Here is a 12905-nt window from a genome sequence, read left to right as displayed (position 1 = left end):
AAAGGTAGCAGTGACTTTTAGAGGGGAGCAACAGATGAGGAAGCACAAGGCCAAATTCAGACTTGGTGGGAGCCAGCGCAGTTGCACAGAAGCTAACAGAACAGCACTCTGCACCAGAGTGCTAAATTTGGCCCAAGGAGCCCACAGTGTGGCAGCACAGAGAGCTCATGCCTATTGCATACAAGCTATGAGAGGGTGAAATACTAGGGGCTAGTTGGAAGTGTCTAACTAACAGGGAGAGGGTACACTTTGATGGATCTGGGCCATGTTTCGTGTTAACCCTCTACCATTAATATGCTGTTCTCATTGACTGGAGGGGAATTCTTTTCTGTAGCTCATGTTTCAGGGGTGAAAAGTGTGATGCCATTTACCCACATCTGCCGTCATGCTGAGGTCTCAGCTCAGCCTCAGCAATGGAACACAGTACTTGGTTTATATTTCCATCCAGGCAGGTCAAAACCCAAGTCACGACACATTTGGTTTAACTGAAACCTACAACATCATCTTTCTCCTTGTCCTTCTTGGCAAACTCAACCCAAAATCCAGGCTGAGTGCTTCTGTGTTCCTTCAGCAACCTCTTGGCTTCGACAAAATGGGTTATGGCATTGGATGGGGACCGGGGATGGACCAGCATTAATGGATATTTTTAATTTGAGGGAAATGAGGTTTCCACAAGTTGTTCCTATTGGGAGTAACACTGCACATGCAATCTGCTTCTCTCCACGTCTGCCTCCACTACTTGGTCTGGTGAACTGTGGCCATGTCCCCAGGCTTGAGTGGTTTCACACTGAAGGTACACAAGGGTATCTCCACACTGCAGAGAAAATCCCAGTGCATCAAGTCTCTCACACTGGGTTAATTGTCTGGGGCCAGGCCAACTGATGGTGGTGGTGGGGGAAACAAAGGGGGAGTTGCTCCAGGGCTCCTTGCCACTTCCATTGCTACTGTGGCACCAGAAGCAGCCAGAACCCTGGGCCCTTTAGAATTGCTGTTGGCATGCTCCAGAGCCCTGCACCATGTGCTCCAGCCAGCTGAGGGCTGGTGGGAGGGGGCTGCCGCATAGTCTGGGTGGTGCTGGGAGCAGGCTGCTCCATCCTTCCCCTTCTGCCCTTGGCCTCACCCCTCCATGGGTGGGGAGCCAGGCTCCCCCATTTCCAAAGGGCCCAGCAATCCTGTTCACACCCTGGACTGGAGCTCTTGGATTAAAAATGACAGTGTAGACGACATTTCTACTCAGATGGGAGAGTGGGCTCTGAAACACAGCATTGGTGAAGAGTCTTAGAGCTCAGGCTCCAGCTCAGCTGAGAACATTTTTGTCTCTGCTGCCCAAGCTCTATTGGCCCTGCTCGAGGACTTGGCACTGTGGGTTCTTCTGTGTAGTGTTGGACCCTGTGACACTTGGAGTAGGGTGATGAAAGGATTTAAAAATACCTGGTGGCCAGAACTTTGAAGCATAAATGCACCAGCTCTGCCCTGGCAGAAGCTGCTCAGTTTTGATACTGAACCCAGAAGCAAACAAGAAACCAAATGTCTGTAAGTTGAAAGTCAAAGACAAGTGTCTTGAGCCAAGGCTGAGTTTTGAAAAGTGAACCTCTTCATCTATGAAGAGCGTCTGATTCTTCCTCAATAGTGCTCTTCCCCGCTGAATTCTATACTTATTATGGAGAGTCCTGTCTGGCCCTTCCATTCCTTACATTCTACACACTGGTCTGATCTGTATCTCTCATTCTGGGAAGGAACTTGGGCTCCTTAGACTCATTTTACAGCGATTTATGATCCTTTTCTGCAAACTGAATGGATCACTCGATGATTCCCTGTTATGTTCATTCCCTGAACTTTGGTCTGACCTTCTGTGGCTGTTCCTATGTAACTTCTGCCAGCAGAAAAGCATCCGGCAAATCCGCATAAAGAATCAAAGTTGAGTGCCTGGAGGCATACTCATTATGACTCTTATGCCTTCAGTCAATTTGACATCAAGTTTTGAACATGGAGATGGCTGGCTAGAACAGGCTGGTAAGAACTGCCCATGAATGTGGTTCTATAATTATTTGTTTACCTTTTATCTGTTAAAGTTGATGCTTGATTCATCTCATTATTTGCAATAAAATTTCTGATTTCAGAGAAATACGAGTCCTCTTTCTCATCTAAAAGTGCATGGTTGTCTGACTCCGAGTTTGGGGAGGAGGCGCTGGTCCCAAGGTGGTTAGTAATGACTCCAGAGTGCTGGCTCACTGCACAGGGACAAGAGAAGAACCAGGGGAAAGAAATCAGGTATTGCCAATGCTGCTCTCCACAGAAACAAGGAGGAAAATTAATGCAATAAAGCACCAGCTGCATGATAAGAATTTACAGGAAGTTTCAGGATGTAAGTATTGCAGCAGAAAAAGCTGATATCTTCTAAAAGTGAATGCGCACAGAGAGACATAATGAGCATCTGAACAGGGATAGGAAACAGTCTTAAGTACTATTCTTCATCTCTTGTAGCTTCTTATCTGCCATCCCCTCACCACTGCGGTGTCTGAGCACCTCTTGAGCGTTAATAAATTTATCATCACAGCTGTATGGCCACACCAGGAAAGTGTTATGCTCTCCATTTGACAAATGCAGGAATAGGGGCGGGGAGAAAGGAAGGGACAGAATTTTACGAGTATTTAGGCATCTAAAGGACACCTAATGAGATTTTTAATCCTGCCAAGGACCTAGTGTACAGGACACCTTTGAAAATTCTTACTGGGATTCAATACCTTTAATAAGTGACTTGCCCTAAGTTACACAAGGCACCTGAATCCATGTCCCCTATGTTCCCACCCCAAGCATTGAACCACACTTCCTCCCTGTTACTGTGGAGTTAGCAGTTCTAAATAATATGTCAAGTTTCTACCATTACATACACATTTCAGCATTACTGGCATTTGGGATATAAAACATTAGAGAAGTAGCATCCGTTATAAACTTCCATGTCTATTTGCTTGTAGCTTTTTCAAGAAATTCCTTCAGGGCTGAAAGTTCCTAGACTGGGTTTCAACACAGAGGTTCCTTCTCTGTTTGTGGGGTTAGTTTGTTAGATTTTTTGCTTATGGGAAAACTAATTTATCTGCTTCAGTATTAGGTGAGCATCTAAAATACATTTTTTCAGCTTTGTGTGTGTGACACACAGAGAGCAATGCATTTCTTTGTAATGTTAGAAATGCACCATCTAAAATTAATATTTTTCTTTTGCTGTCCAGTAATTTTCAAGTACAAGAATGGATATTTACATGAAGATGTTCACATGTGATCAAAAATGACAAATTTCTCTCTCCTGCCCCTAACAAAATTAAACAGCAGAGTCGACCCCCTACCTGGAACATTCTCATGTTCATGCTTCTTCAGGTGTCGGTCCAAATTGGTCTGCTGCCCAAAGCATCGGTTACACAGGTGACATTTGAATGGCTTCTCCTTGTTATGGATGTTTCGAACGTGCCGCTGGAGGTTAGAGGAAATGCTGAATGACCTGTCACAGTATTTACACCTGAAAAATAGAAGCAAATGCCAATGAGTGCAACCGAGGGGGGAAAAAAAAAGCAACCATCAAACATTGCTCTATAAATCTTTACTTGACGGAGGACCTGGAAACATGGGACATTAATCATCTCAGTCAATTCTGATATTATTATTCAAGATGCAGGAAGAAGGGGTTAGGATTAATTAAGAGGTTAGGCAGTCCAAACAAATAGGAACTTAAACCTAAATAATTACTTTTTCGTATATAAATGTACCAGCACAGAAGGAGAATTTATGTGTCTCAGGATTCTTATTTTGCAAAGAAAGAAGTGGGAGATGGAGATAGGAGGAGAAAGAACAGGCCATTAGTAGAGTCACAAGTGACAGAGTCATTTGGAGAGAAAATACACTAGTGATTTTCTGTGAAATTTCTAAAGGTCTGAAGGCGCAAACGGATGTTAAGGTATAGGTCTATTAGCACATCAATAATAGCCATTAATTAATAACAATGATCTCGGAAACAATCTCCAAACAGCAGAAAACACACTCCCTGCCTGAGGAGTATACACAGTGTAAAAATAAAACCATGAATTATGTAGCAAATGATCATGCAAACCAGAACAGCCATTTGTAAAAGTGTGTGGGGTGGGGTGGGGGGACCTACCCATTGATGGGAATCTAGTGTATGTAAGGAGCCATGGAAGAGAGCTTTGAAAAGAAGTGAGTGGGAGTGTATCCTTTCAGTCTCTGCAGAACCCACAGTTGATGTGACAGCAGCTGGATTTTTCAATACCCCCCCCCCACATCCTACCACCACACACACTTGTCTTTGAAACAAAGGAGTAACCAGGCCTTTATGAAAACAACCGTGTCTTGTGAGCCTAAACGTCTAAACTCACTTGCACTGAGGAAGAAGAATGTACCTAACTTACTGAAGAGGGCAGCTTTGAGCCACAAGGAAGGGTTTTAATGTCGAAGATTTCAAACTTTACGTCCTTTTGATATCAGCCGCAATTTCAGTAAGTTAAAAATCCTCATGTCTCCTTTCTCCAAATCCCATCACCACAATCAGCAACAACAGTGGAATTCTTTCTCCTCTGTAGGCTTTTGCAAATCTTTTCAACTTTCTGGACCAACCTCTGCCCTGACACCAACATAAATCCCACGTAACTTTACTTATATTTAAATAGTTGCTCTGGATCGATATGGACATAACCAAGAATAACCTTTGGCCCATTAAACCCAGGCATTACTGAACACAATTTAAACCCTACTGTTGGTTGAGGATTGTTAATGTTAGTTCCCTTTACTTCAGAGAGAGTCCTTCCCATGTGTGAGGAAGGCCCTGTTGTGCCATGAGCTCTGAGACTAGATTCAGGTCATTGGTAAGACATAATGTTGGTTTAAAAAATGATTCAAATGAAGGAGGGGTGGAAGTATCAAAAATTTGAGCTATTACAGTACACATACATGTTTCGTGCTACAGCTGTGACTTGTCTTTAAAAATATAGTCCTATTATTATTGAAAATAACATATACATGTGAAACTCTTTCTCTCCAGATAGTTATGGATTCCACATCCATCTCTCTTTTTGTGACTGTTAAATCACAAACAAGGATGAAAGCATTAGATATAATGTAACTCCATCCTGAAGACACCAGAAAACACACCATAGTGTTCTTTATCTCATTTTTTTCAAACTGCCTTTCTCCAAAAAATATTTTCCAAACTTTTTTAACTCAGCTCTTACAAAATGTGAACTGAACTACAGAGGAAAACAGAATAAGATGCCTCACTGGACATCGTTGGCAACAAAAGGAGCAAACACGACCCTGCCTCCCCCACATTTTATATAGCGATGACTAGATACACACCTTTGATACAGCTCCCTTTCCCGCCCCAAAATTGAAGGGTCCGATTTTCAGATAAGCTGGGTATCTGCAGCTTCTATTGAAGCCACCCAAACTGAGGGTGCCCGTCACTTCTGGTGATCAGGATTAACATGTCCAAATAAGAAAATGTCCCATTTGTTCCATAGACACCTGGTTTCTAATTATTCCTCTTTGCTGTCTAGCCTTTTGAACTATATTAAGAACAACAACATACAGGACAATACAAGAAATGGTTGCACTTTGACTCAGCAATGTCATATTTGTGTATAGACAATAAATAAATAAAGGCAATGCTAAAATTGGGAGAAATACCCCAATTAAACCAACCCAAAAGCATGGTAAGCCAAGCCAAGAAGCTCCCAGCTAGCTGTGTGAAGACCTGTGGCTTCCGAAGAACAGGCAGTAGTACTGAGAAATGAGTTTGAACAACGTGTGTGCTGTAAAACAATCGAGAAACTCTCAGGAATTTGCAGTTCTCATGGGGGCATGAAGACATGTCACAGAGGCGGGTGCAACATCACTGGAAGTGCAGGAAAGCAGCACCCCCCGATGCAAAGGTGCATCACTATCTTACACTAACTTCTGACTTCAGGCAATATGACAAGCATACTGTAGAATGACACAGATCTCTAGAAAGAGACACAGGACATCTTAGCTTCTCAAATGGGGAAGCTTTTCTCTCTCTGGCCTTGATGTCTGCAAATTCACCCTCCAAAAGTCTGCTCCCCATGCTGTTAAGTCTACCTTCCCAGCCATTGCTCCGACCACATGCTCTGACTACCACTGCTGTGGCCATCAGTCCCCCAGTAGCCCTTACTTCGCTGCCCCTTCACCCCACACCAAACATAGGCTTCTCCTTTTTGCCATCAAGGCACTTTGTCACTGAGCCCTGCCCTGCTTCTCTCCAGAGTGTTTCCTTCCTTTACTCTGCAAATGTCACTGGCCTTCCCGACCCACCAGTCAGTGTCTTGTGCATGGGGAATGCTCCTGGATAAAAATCCACGCAGGCAACCCCTCATCCTCCCTGCACTCCCTGCATGACTAGATTGGTGAGGATTCCTTCCCCTGACCGCCTTTTCCAACTCCCTTACTCTTTCTGCAATTGCTATGCCTCACCCTATGTCTAACCCCCAGTTAATGGCACCGGTGTGCCATTTGGGGTAGTGACCACCTCTATCTGTGTTTGTACCATGCCTGACACAATAGGGCTTCAGTTCTGAGTGCTACCATAATATAATTGTCTACTTCTGCTGCTACTATTGTAGGTCAACTTGCCACGTCCAGCTCACATTACTCACATGAGCAGTCCCAGGGACTTCAAAGGGCATATGCATGAATAAGGCAAGAAAGATTTGGCCCCATGTTTGTCAGTTTATTTAGATGTTCAGGAAGCCTTTGAAAAGTTTCACTTGACAGGCCCTTGCTTTAACTATGAACTATGGGGATCCAGGGTAGGATATGGAGAATGGATCAAGAGCTTGTTAAAAAAACAGAAAACAGAGGGACATGTGAAGGGAGGCATTTCTAATGTCTGTGAGTGCAGAGACGAGGGAGACACACTGTATTAAATGTGGTCCCAGAGGGGGTCGGAACTTGGATCTCTGCTGGTTTTAATCTAAATAAATTACCTCGACAGAGAGACCAACTAACTTTAAACTTAGGGAAGAGGTGAACGCAGAGGCTGAACGAAAGTAACATACAAAAGGAGTTGCATTTGGTTTGTAAATGCACTGACAAATGTCTAGTGAAATTTATTGCTGAACAATTTAAAATAATACACCAGCAGGCTCAAAAATAATAAGCAGGAGCAAATGATGGATAGCAAGGAACCAGAGCAGGGCGACTTTGAGAAAGCGCTCAGAGAAATAGTGGATAACCCATTAGACCTCAAGGAATATGGAGACATGGTTTAAAAAGCCAGTGGGAGAGAAAAAAGGCACTTAGAACACGGATGTGTAGCATTGCTTAACTCAGCTAATCACCATAAAACTAAGATACTCTGATTAAATCTCAGCTACAATATTATGGTGCCTTATTCTCTCTGTATGGTAAGATTCTACTTGTAAAACTTTATATTTATTTGAAGACTCAATAATATGAGCTGTAAAGATAGTAAAAGCCCTTAAACACATGGGTGTGCATTCCTTCCCTATGTAACTTCCAAGTCGTGAGTGGAGTTTCACCAGGGATGCATTTAGCCCATGATCTTTAACAGGAAAAAAAGAAAGAAGAGGTTTTTATTGAACTATGTGAAATCTTAAATGACATGGTAAATGTCAGCTGTAGTTGTTAGTTTCACCTTAAGGCAGACAACAGGACATAGGGGCCTAAAAGGAAATTAAAGAAAAACAAATTCAAAACAGACGTCAGGAAGCACATCTTTATAGAAAGAATCGCAGATCGAGGGAACAGTGTAACAGGCAAGGCTCCGGGATTGGGTGTAATTCAAGAATCAATTAGATGGCATCCTGGAGGGACTGGACTTTTGAAACAGGGAACAAGTCTCATTGAACCTAATGGCCTTTGCTTGGTCTTGATTCTGGATTTATGTAGTTTCAAAGCAGGAGGGGAAAAGCCCCAGCAAAACACCCTTGTATTCTTGTGTTTTAAATAGTAAGAGGATCATTAAAAAACTGCTTCTTCTGAATTTTGCTTTGCAGTGCAAGAAGGATGACAGAGCCCTGTTTTTTCACTACCTGAATTACCAGAGAAATTTGACTTTATTTCAAAACAAGCCAAACTTATTTTGTCCCCCTCAGAAGGAAATTGAAATAGTAAATTTGATTGCTTTGTTTTATTGTTGGATCCTGAAACATACTGTTGAATTTTAGACCAGCTGGAGGAAAAGAACTATAAATAGGAAAGAATGTCATCTAAATATACTATACTGCTTAGATGTACATATGTCATGAGGCAATTGAAGCATCTTTAACCATTTTATTTTTAAACATGTATGTAAAACACATTTGCGAGTATGGCTCAGTTACAAGACAAGTAGCACTTTAAATTTTCAAAGTATGGTATAAACGTTAGTTAATTAACCCCATTGGTAATGTATTATGCCCATTTTACAGATGGGGAAACTAAGATACATAGATGTAAAGTGACTTCCCAAAGGTCAGACAGTTTATCAGGGGCAGTCAGGAATAGCAGCTAGGTTTGCCGATTTGCTAATTCCTGCTATAACAATACTGCTTCTGTATTTCTGTATGTATGTTTGTGTCTGTGTTTTATGTATGTGATGGTTAGGTTTGTGCCATTGTGAGTTTGAATAATCTTCCATATTACAAGAGTGAACACAGCAACTGCTTACAGAATCAGAATAAAAGCTGCAACAACAAGAAAAAAATCCTAAAACCCAGTGATGTCCCTTTCCCCACACAAAGTCAGTGTTTGCAACAAAAGCTTTCAAAACAATTATTGTTGCTGAAGTTGGAAATGGCAGTTCTCAGAGAGCAGAAGAAAATCAATGATAATTAAACTCTTCTGTAAACATATCACTAACTCTCAGGAGTACTATTCCAATGCAACATTGTCCAGAAGTCAAACCTCTATTAGAAAAAAATACACACATAGCTCGTTTTCTGGGAGAAAACCAGATCAAATAAAATCTTTATTTTCCTAACCTTAGTTAGGTTAAATGTCTCCATTTTTGGAAGAAAACTGGACTAACGATCTGTGTGTAGTCAGGAGTGTACATTTTGGTGAAACCAGGGTATGGAAGGAATATGTAGTCTTTAATCACTTCATATCAAATAATGAAACTAAAGAATTGGAAGAACAGTGAACGGTTATACAATATGTGCAATTTTACAGAGGACTTGAAGTAATTTTTAAAATAATTTTTACAATCAAAATTTAACTGCTTCAGGAAACATTATATAAGAGGGAAAAGTGCATTCATTGACTTAAACTAAATCAACAAAGATGAATATCCTTTATGTTTGACCAAACAGCCTTTTGCTTTTCCTAAAATTGTTTCCGTTTGCCTTTATATGGTCAATGTCACAGGTCTCTGTAGAGATCCTCAGACTATTAATTATTAAAACACAGTCACAAAAATGAAAGTTACCTGAATTATTAATATTAATGATAATCCTCAATAAAAGTAACCAGGCTTGTTCTGAAAAATGTTAATAAACACAGGTTGCACTTCTCTAGTCAAGCATTCTCTGGTCCAGCAACACCTGTAGTCCAGCATGATTCTACCTAGCCAGATGTCCACTTATCATGGATGTGGCCAAGTTTCCCATTGTCCCATAAAGTCCTTTTGCCAGTCATGGCTCTCAGTGTTCTGTGCTGCTATTTGGCTCTAATTCACGCCTGAATGTCTGCTAAGAGCCCAGTAAGGAGTGGAAGCTTTGGTAATGCTTCTAGATAATATTGGCCTCCTGTGGTTTGGCAAATTCTCTTATTTGGCATGGATCAGGTCTTGAGAGTGATGGACTAGAGAGGTTCACCTGCATTATGCTAGCTTTGGTGAGGACCCAATTTGTCCTTCACTTGTGTAAGCTCAGGTCTTCATGTACCTATGCTGACAGTAAAGCTAGAGCTGCTCAAAATATTTTTGTCTAATGTTTTGTGGGCAACCAATAAAACTAATTAAAAAATTAAAAGGAAAAAAATGGCAAACATTCCCATTCTCATTTGTCAATGAAAAAATGAACTTTACAATTCACACTTCTAAATTCTAAAACATTTGCTCCACCTGGATTTTGCATGCACAGCTTTTATCACTTAAATGTGCTCAGGTTAGAAGGCACTGGAGGTAAGCAGATATGAAAAGAGTATATGTGGGTTGGCACACCTGTCATTTTGTGCATACACATATGGAGACTGACGTGTGAAAATCAGGCCTTTTGCTTACTGTGACCAATACTTTCCAACTGACTAAAGTAAGAACTTTATTTGTGCATATTTAGTTAGATTTCAAACAAGATACACAAAAAGGCCCAACGATCAGCTATTCCAGGCACTTCTGACAAATATTAAAAGAAAACTCATCTAGCTAAACCCACCAGCAAGGTCACTGGCAAGGACTGCAGAACAGCTCGATATTCAAAGAATGTCTTCAGCTCTCCTGGAAGTGAACTGTGAACGAGAGTGTTAAACCGCACTGAAAGTCGAACCACTCACTTGCCAGCATATAGCTAAACAGAGATGAAGTGCTTAACCTGAGTCTGCCAAGTCTGACACTTTTGACCTGTATGCATAATGTACGACCTTGCCAGTCACTACACGTAATACTATGTTACTGCAATATTATGCATGAGTAACTTTATTGAAATCAACGGAGTGGCACCGTGGGAAACCAGGCCCTCAACTTGTAGAGAAGGAATATTATCTGGGGAAGAGTATTACCTGTAGGGTTGTTCTCCTGTGTGTGTTCGGAGGTGCCTTGTCAGATTCGCTGATCGGGGGAAAATCTTACCGCAGTACCTAGGAAGGCAGAAATCAAAAGTAACCATCTGTGCATTCAGACTCTGCAATACATGTTCACTCACAACATTCCATAGCACCCGCACCTCCTTCTCTCTCCTTTGGGTGACATTCCCAAATAAGAACATTATTCTTTCTCAAACAACTTGTGTAACAACACACTCGGAAAGTGCAGGAGACTCTAGTAGAATCAATTGTATTTAAGACAGAGTAAAAGGAACAGAGTAAAAAGCAACTGGTTGTGCTCAAATGCTGAGAATGAACAGGAAAGCAGGATCAAGTACTCATCATTACATGACTATAAATTACCATTGTCTGGAAGAACTACTGCAGGTGCAACCATCTGCTTCAAACCAGGTGGTTTCAGCTTTACAAAGTGGTAAGCAACCAGAAAGCAGGAAAATGAGAAAGGGAACTGGATTTCACAATAAACACAGAAGGAGAAAGGGCTATATTTACTCATACTATGCTAATACACCATGATAATAACAAATAAAGCTTTAAAGGAGGGATAAAATTCTGCCACCGCAAAACCTGACAGTTAATGTTTCCATGGGGGGAATATGAACCAGCATGGCTTTATATGGTGAATAACAAAATCCAGGAATTTCTGAAACCTATGTAGAATCTGATACTAATTACTAGATCTCAATTATGGATACATTCGATGCATCCACTCTCTCAAAATGCAATGGGAATTGACCCAGAAATTTGGTAATTGCACATAAAACTATGGATGTGTAGATACAGTTGCACATAATTGTTATTCAATATGCACACACAGACATAGGGTTTTGCAGCTGGAATGAATACCTGCCTTTGACACACTGTTTTGCTGCATAAAACACCATTTTAAGTAGCAAAGTTTTGGATGGTTGAGTCTAAAATTGGGCTGTATAAAAGGCTTATTCCCCTCCACCCCCAAAAAATTGGTTTAGAAAATTCTGTTTGTCCTGAGAATTGCCAGATTAAGGCTATCGGTAAAAGGAGGCTGCTGAATTTTCTTCAAACAAACCAAACAGTTTTAGAATTAATGTGTTACCAGAATGCTCTTCTCCAATGCAGCTCTGTGGATTTTTTCTCCACGCCCCAATGGAGACTGTTAACTCCTCCAGGTGCTCCATAACAGGTCTGTGTCTGATACAGCTTCACATTCTGCTCTGTAGTCTCTGATGTTGTCTTAACAATTATGGAATCATAGTCCCCAAATGTCGTACCTCGGATTGATTTTAGTGGTGGTGCAAAGCTGCCCCAGCCTTTACCTGCAGGTGTAGCGCTCTTTGCCTTTGCGCAAGATGGGGTCTGACAGCGTTGGGGGTGGTGACCGGAAGTTGAAGGAGTGATGTGGTAGAGGCTGTAGGGATGTGCCAGTGTCTGCTTTCATGGCTGCAAAACTCTCCAGTTTCTCTGTCATGGTTTCTATGGCTGACATCTGTTTGCACAAGTAGAGAAGTCACGTTATGAAAAACCACTGAAAGTGGACCATGGGAAGCACAGAACACATTTCTTAGCTGTGCTGTGTGTGTTTCAGAAGCTATTCCTGGCTCTAGCCCACACCCTCTGAAGCCAGAAAATAGATGAATGCACTTACAAATAATTAACCAGGCTCTGAGAAATCAGCTTCAAGATTCAGCTGATGAAGCCAAGCTTGGCCATGTGGTGAACATTTTGAATGCACTTGGCTTCTCTCTCCCCCTATCTAAACTAAGCTCATGGTGGTGGTGGCGGCAGGCAAAACTAGATAAAAGTATTGAATGCAGAAGTTGCAGAGCAAACACTTTCCTCTGACACAAAATCAACCCAGGCTTGGAAAGTAGCACAGAGTATTTTACTTTGCATAGAGCCTCCACTACCCTGACTTACCCTCACCAAGCATTTTGGAAGCAGAGGGAGAGCCAGACCACCCCAGGGAGAAGAGAAAAGATGGGATTCCACCTGGAAGTGGTTCACAGGGAGGAGGCAGGAAAACTCGAGATGAATGGCAGGGCGAAAGAGCACAAGGGAAGGAGTGATTGTCAGCCCTGGAGAAGGGACTCCCCCCACTGACTGAGTTTGGAGGAGTGAAGAGAGCAGACAGGGAATAGGTGGAT

General features: G+C 41.8%; 1 protein-coding gene across 3 annotated transcripts in view; it reads right to left on the bottom strand.

Moving 5' to 3' along the window:
- The window catches only part of PRDM16 (PR/SET domain 16), a 526795-nt gene that overhangs the window by 17081 nt on the left and 496809 nt on the right, over positions 1-12905 (bottom strand). For all 3 annotated transcript variants that reach the window (XM_074975910.1, XM_074975911.1, XM_074975909.1), the window contains 4 exons: positions 12078-12247; positions 10738-10815; positions 3342-3511; positions 2057-2231 (listed from right to left, as the gene is read on the bottom strand). In XM_074975910.1, coding sequence (XP_074832011.1) covers positions 2057-2231; positions 3342-3511; positions 10738-10815; positions 12078-12247 — 593 coding nt within the window. The remainder of the gene's footprint in view (positions 1-2056; positions 2232-3341; positions 3512-10737; positions 10816-12077; positions 12248-12905) is intronic.

The sequence above is a fragment of the Carettochelys insculpta genome, chromosome 23 (genome assembly GCF_033958435.1).
Source record: "Carettochelys insculpta isolate YL-2023 chromosome 23, ASM3395843v1, whole genome shotgun sequence".
Taxonomy (NCBI): Eukaryota; Metazoa; Chordata; order Testudines; family Carettochelyidae; genus Carettochelys; species Carettochelys insculpta.
This window is presented reverse-complemented; position numbering and strand designations above follow the sequence as displayed.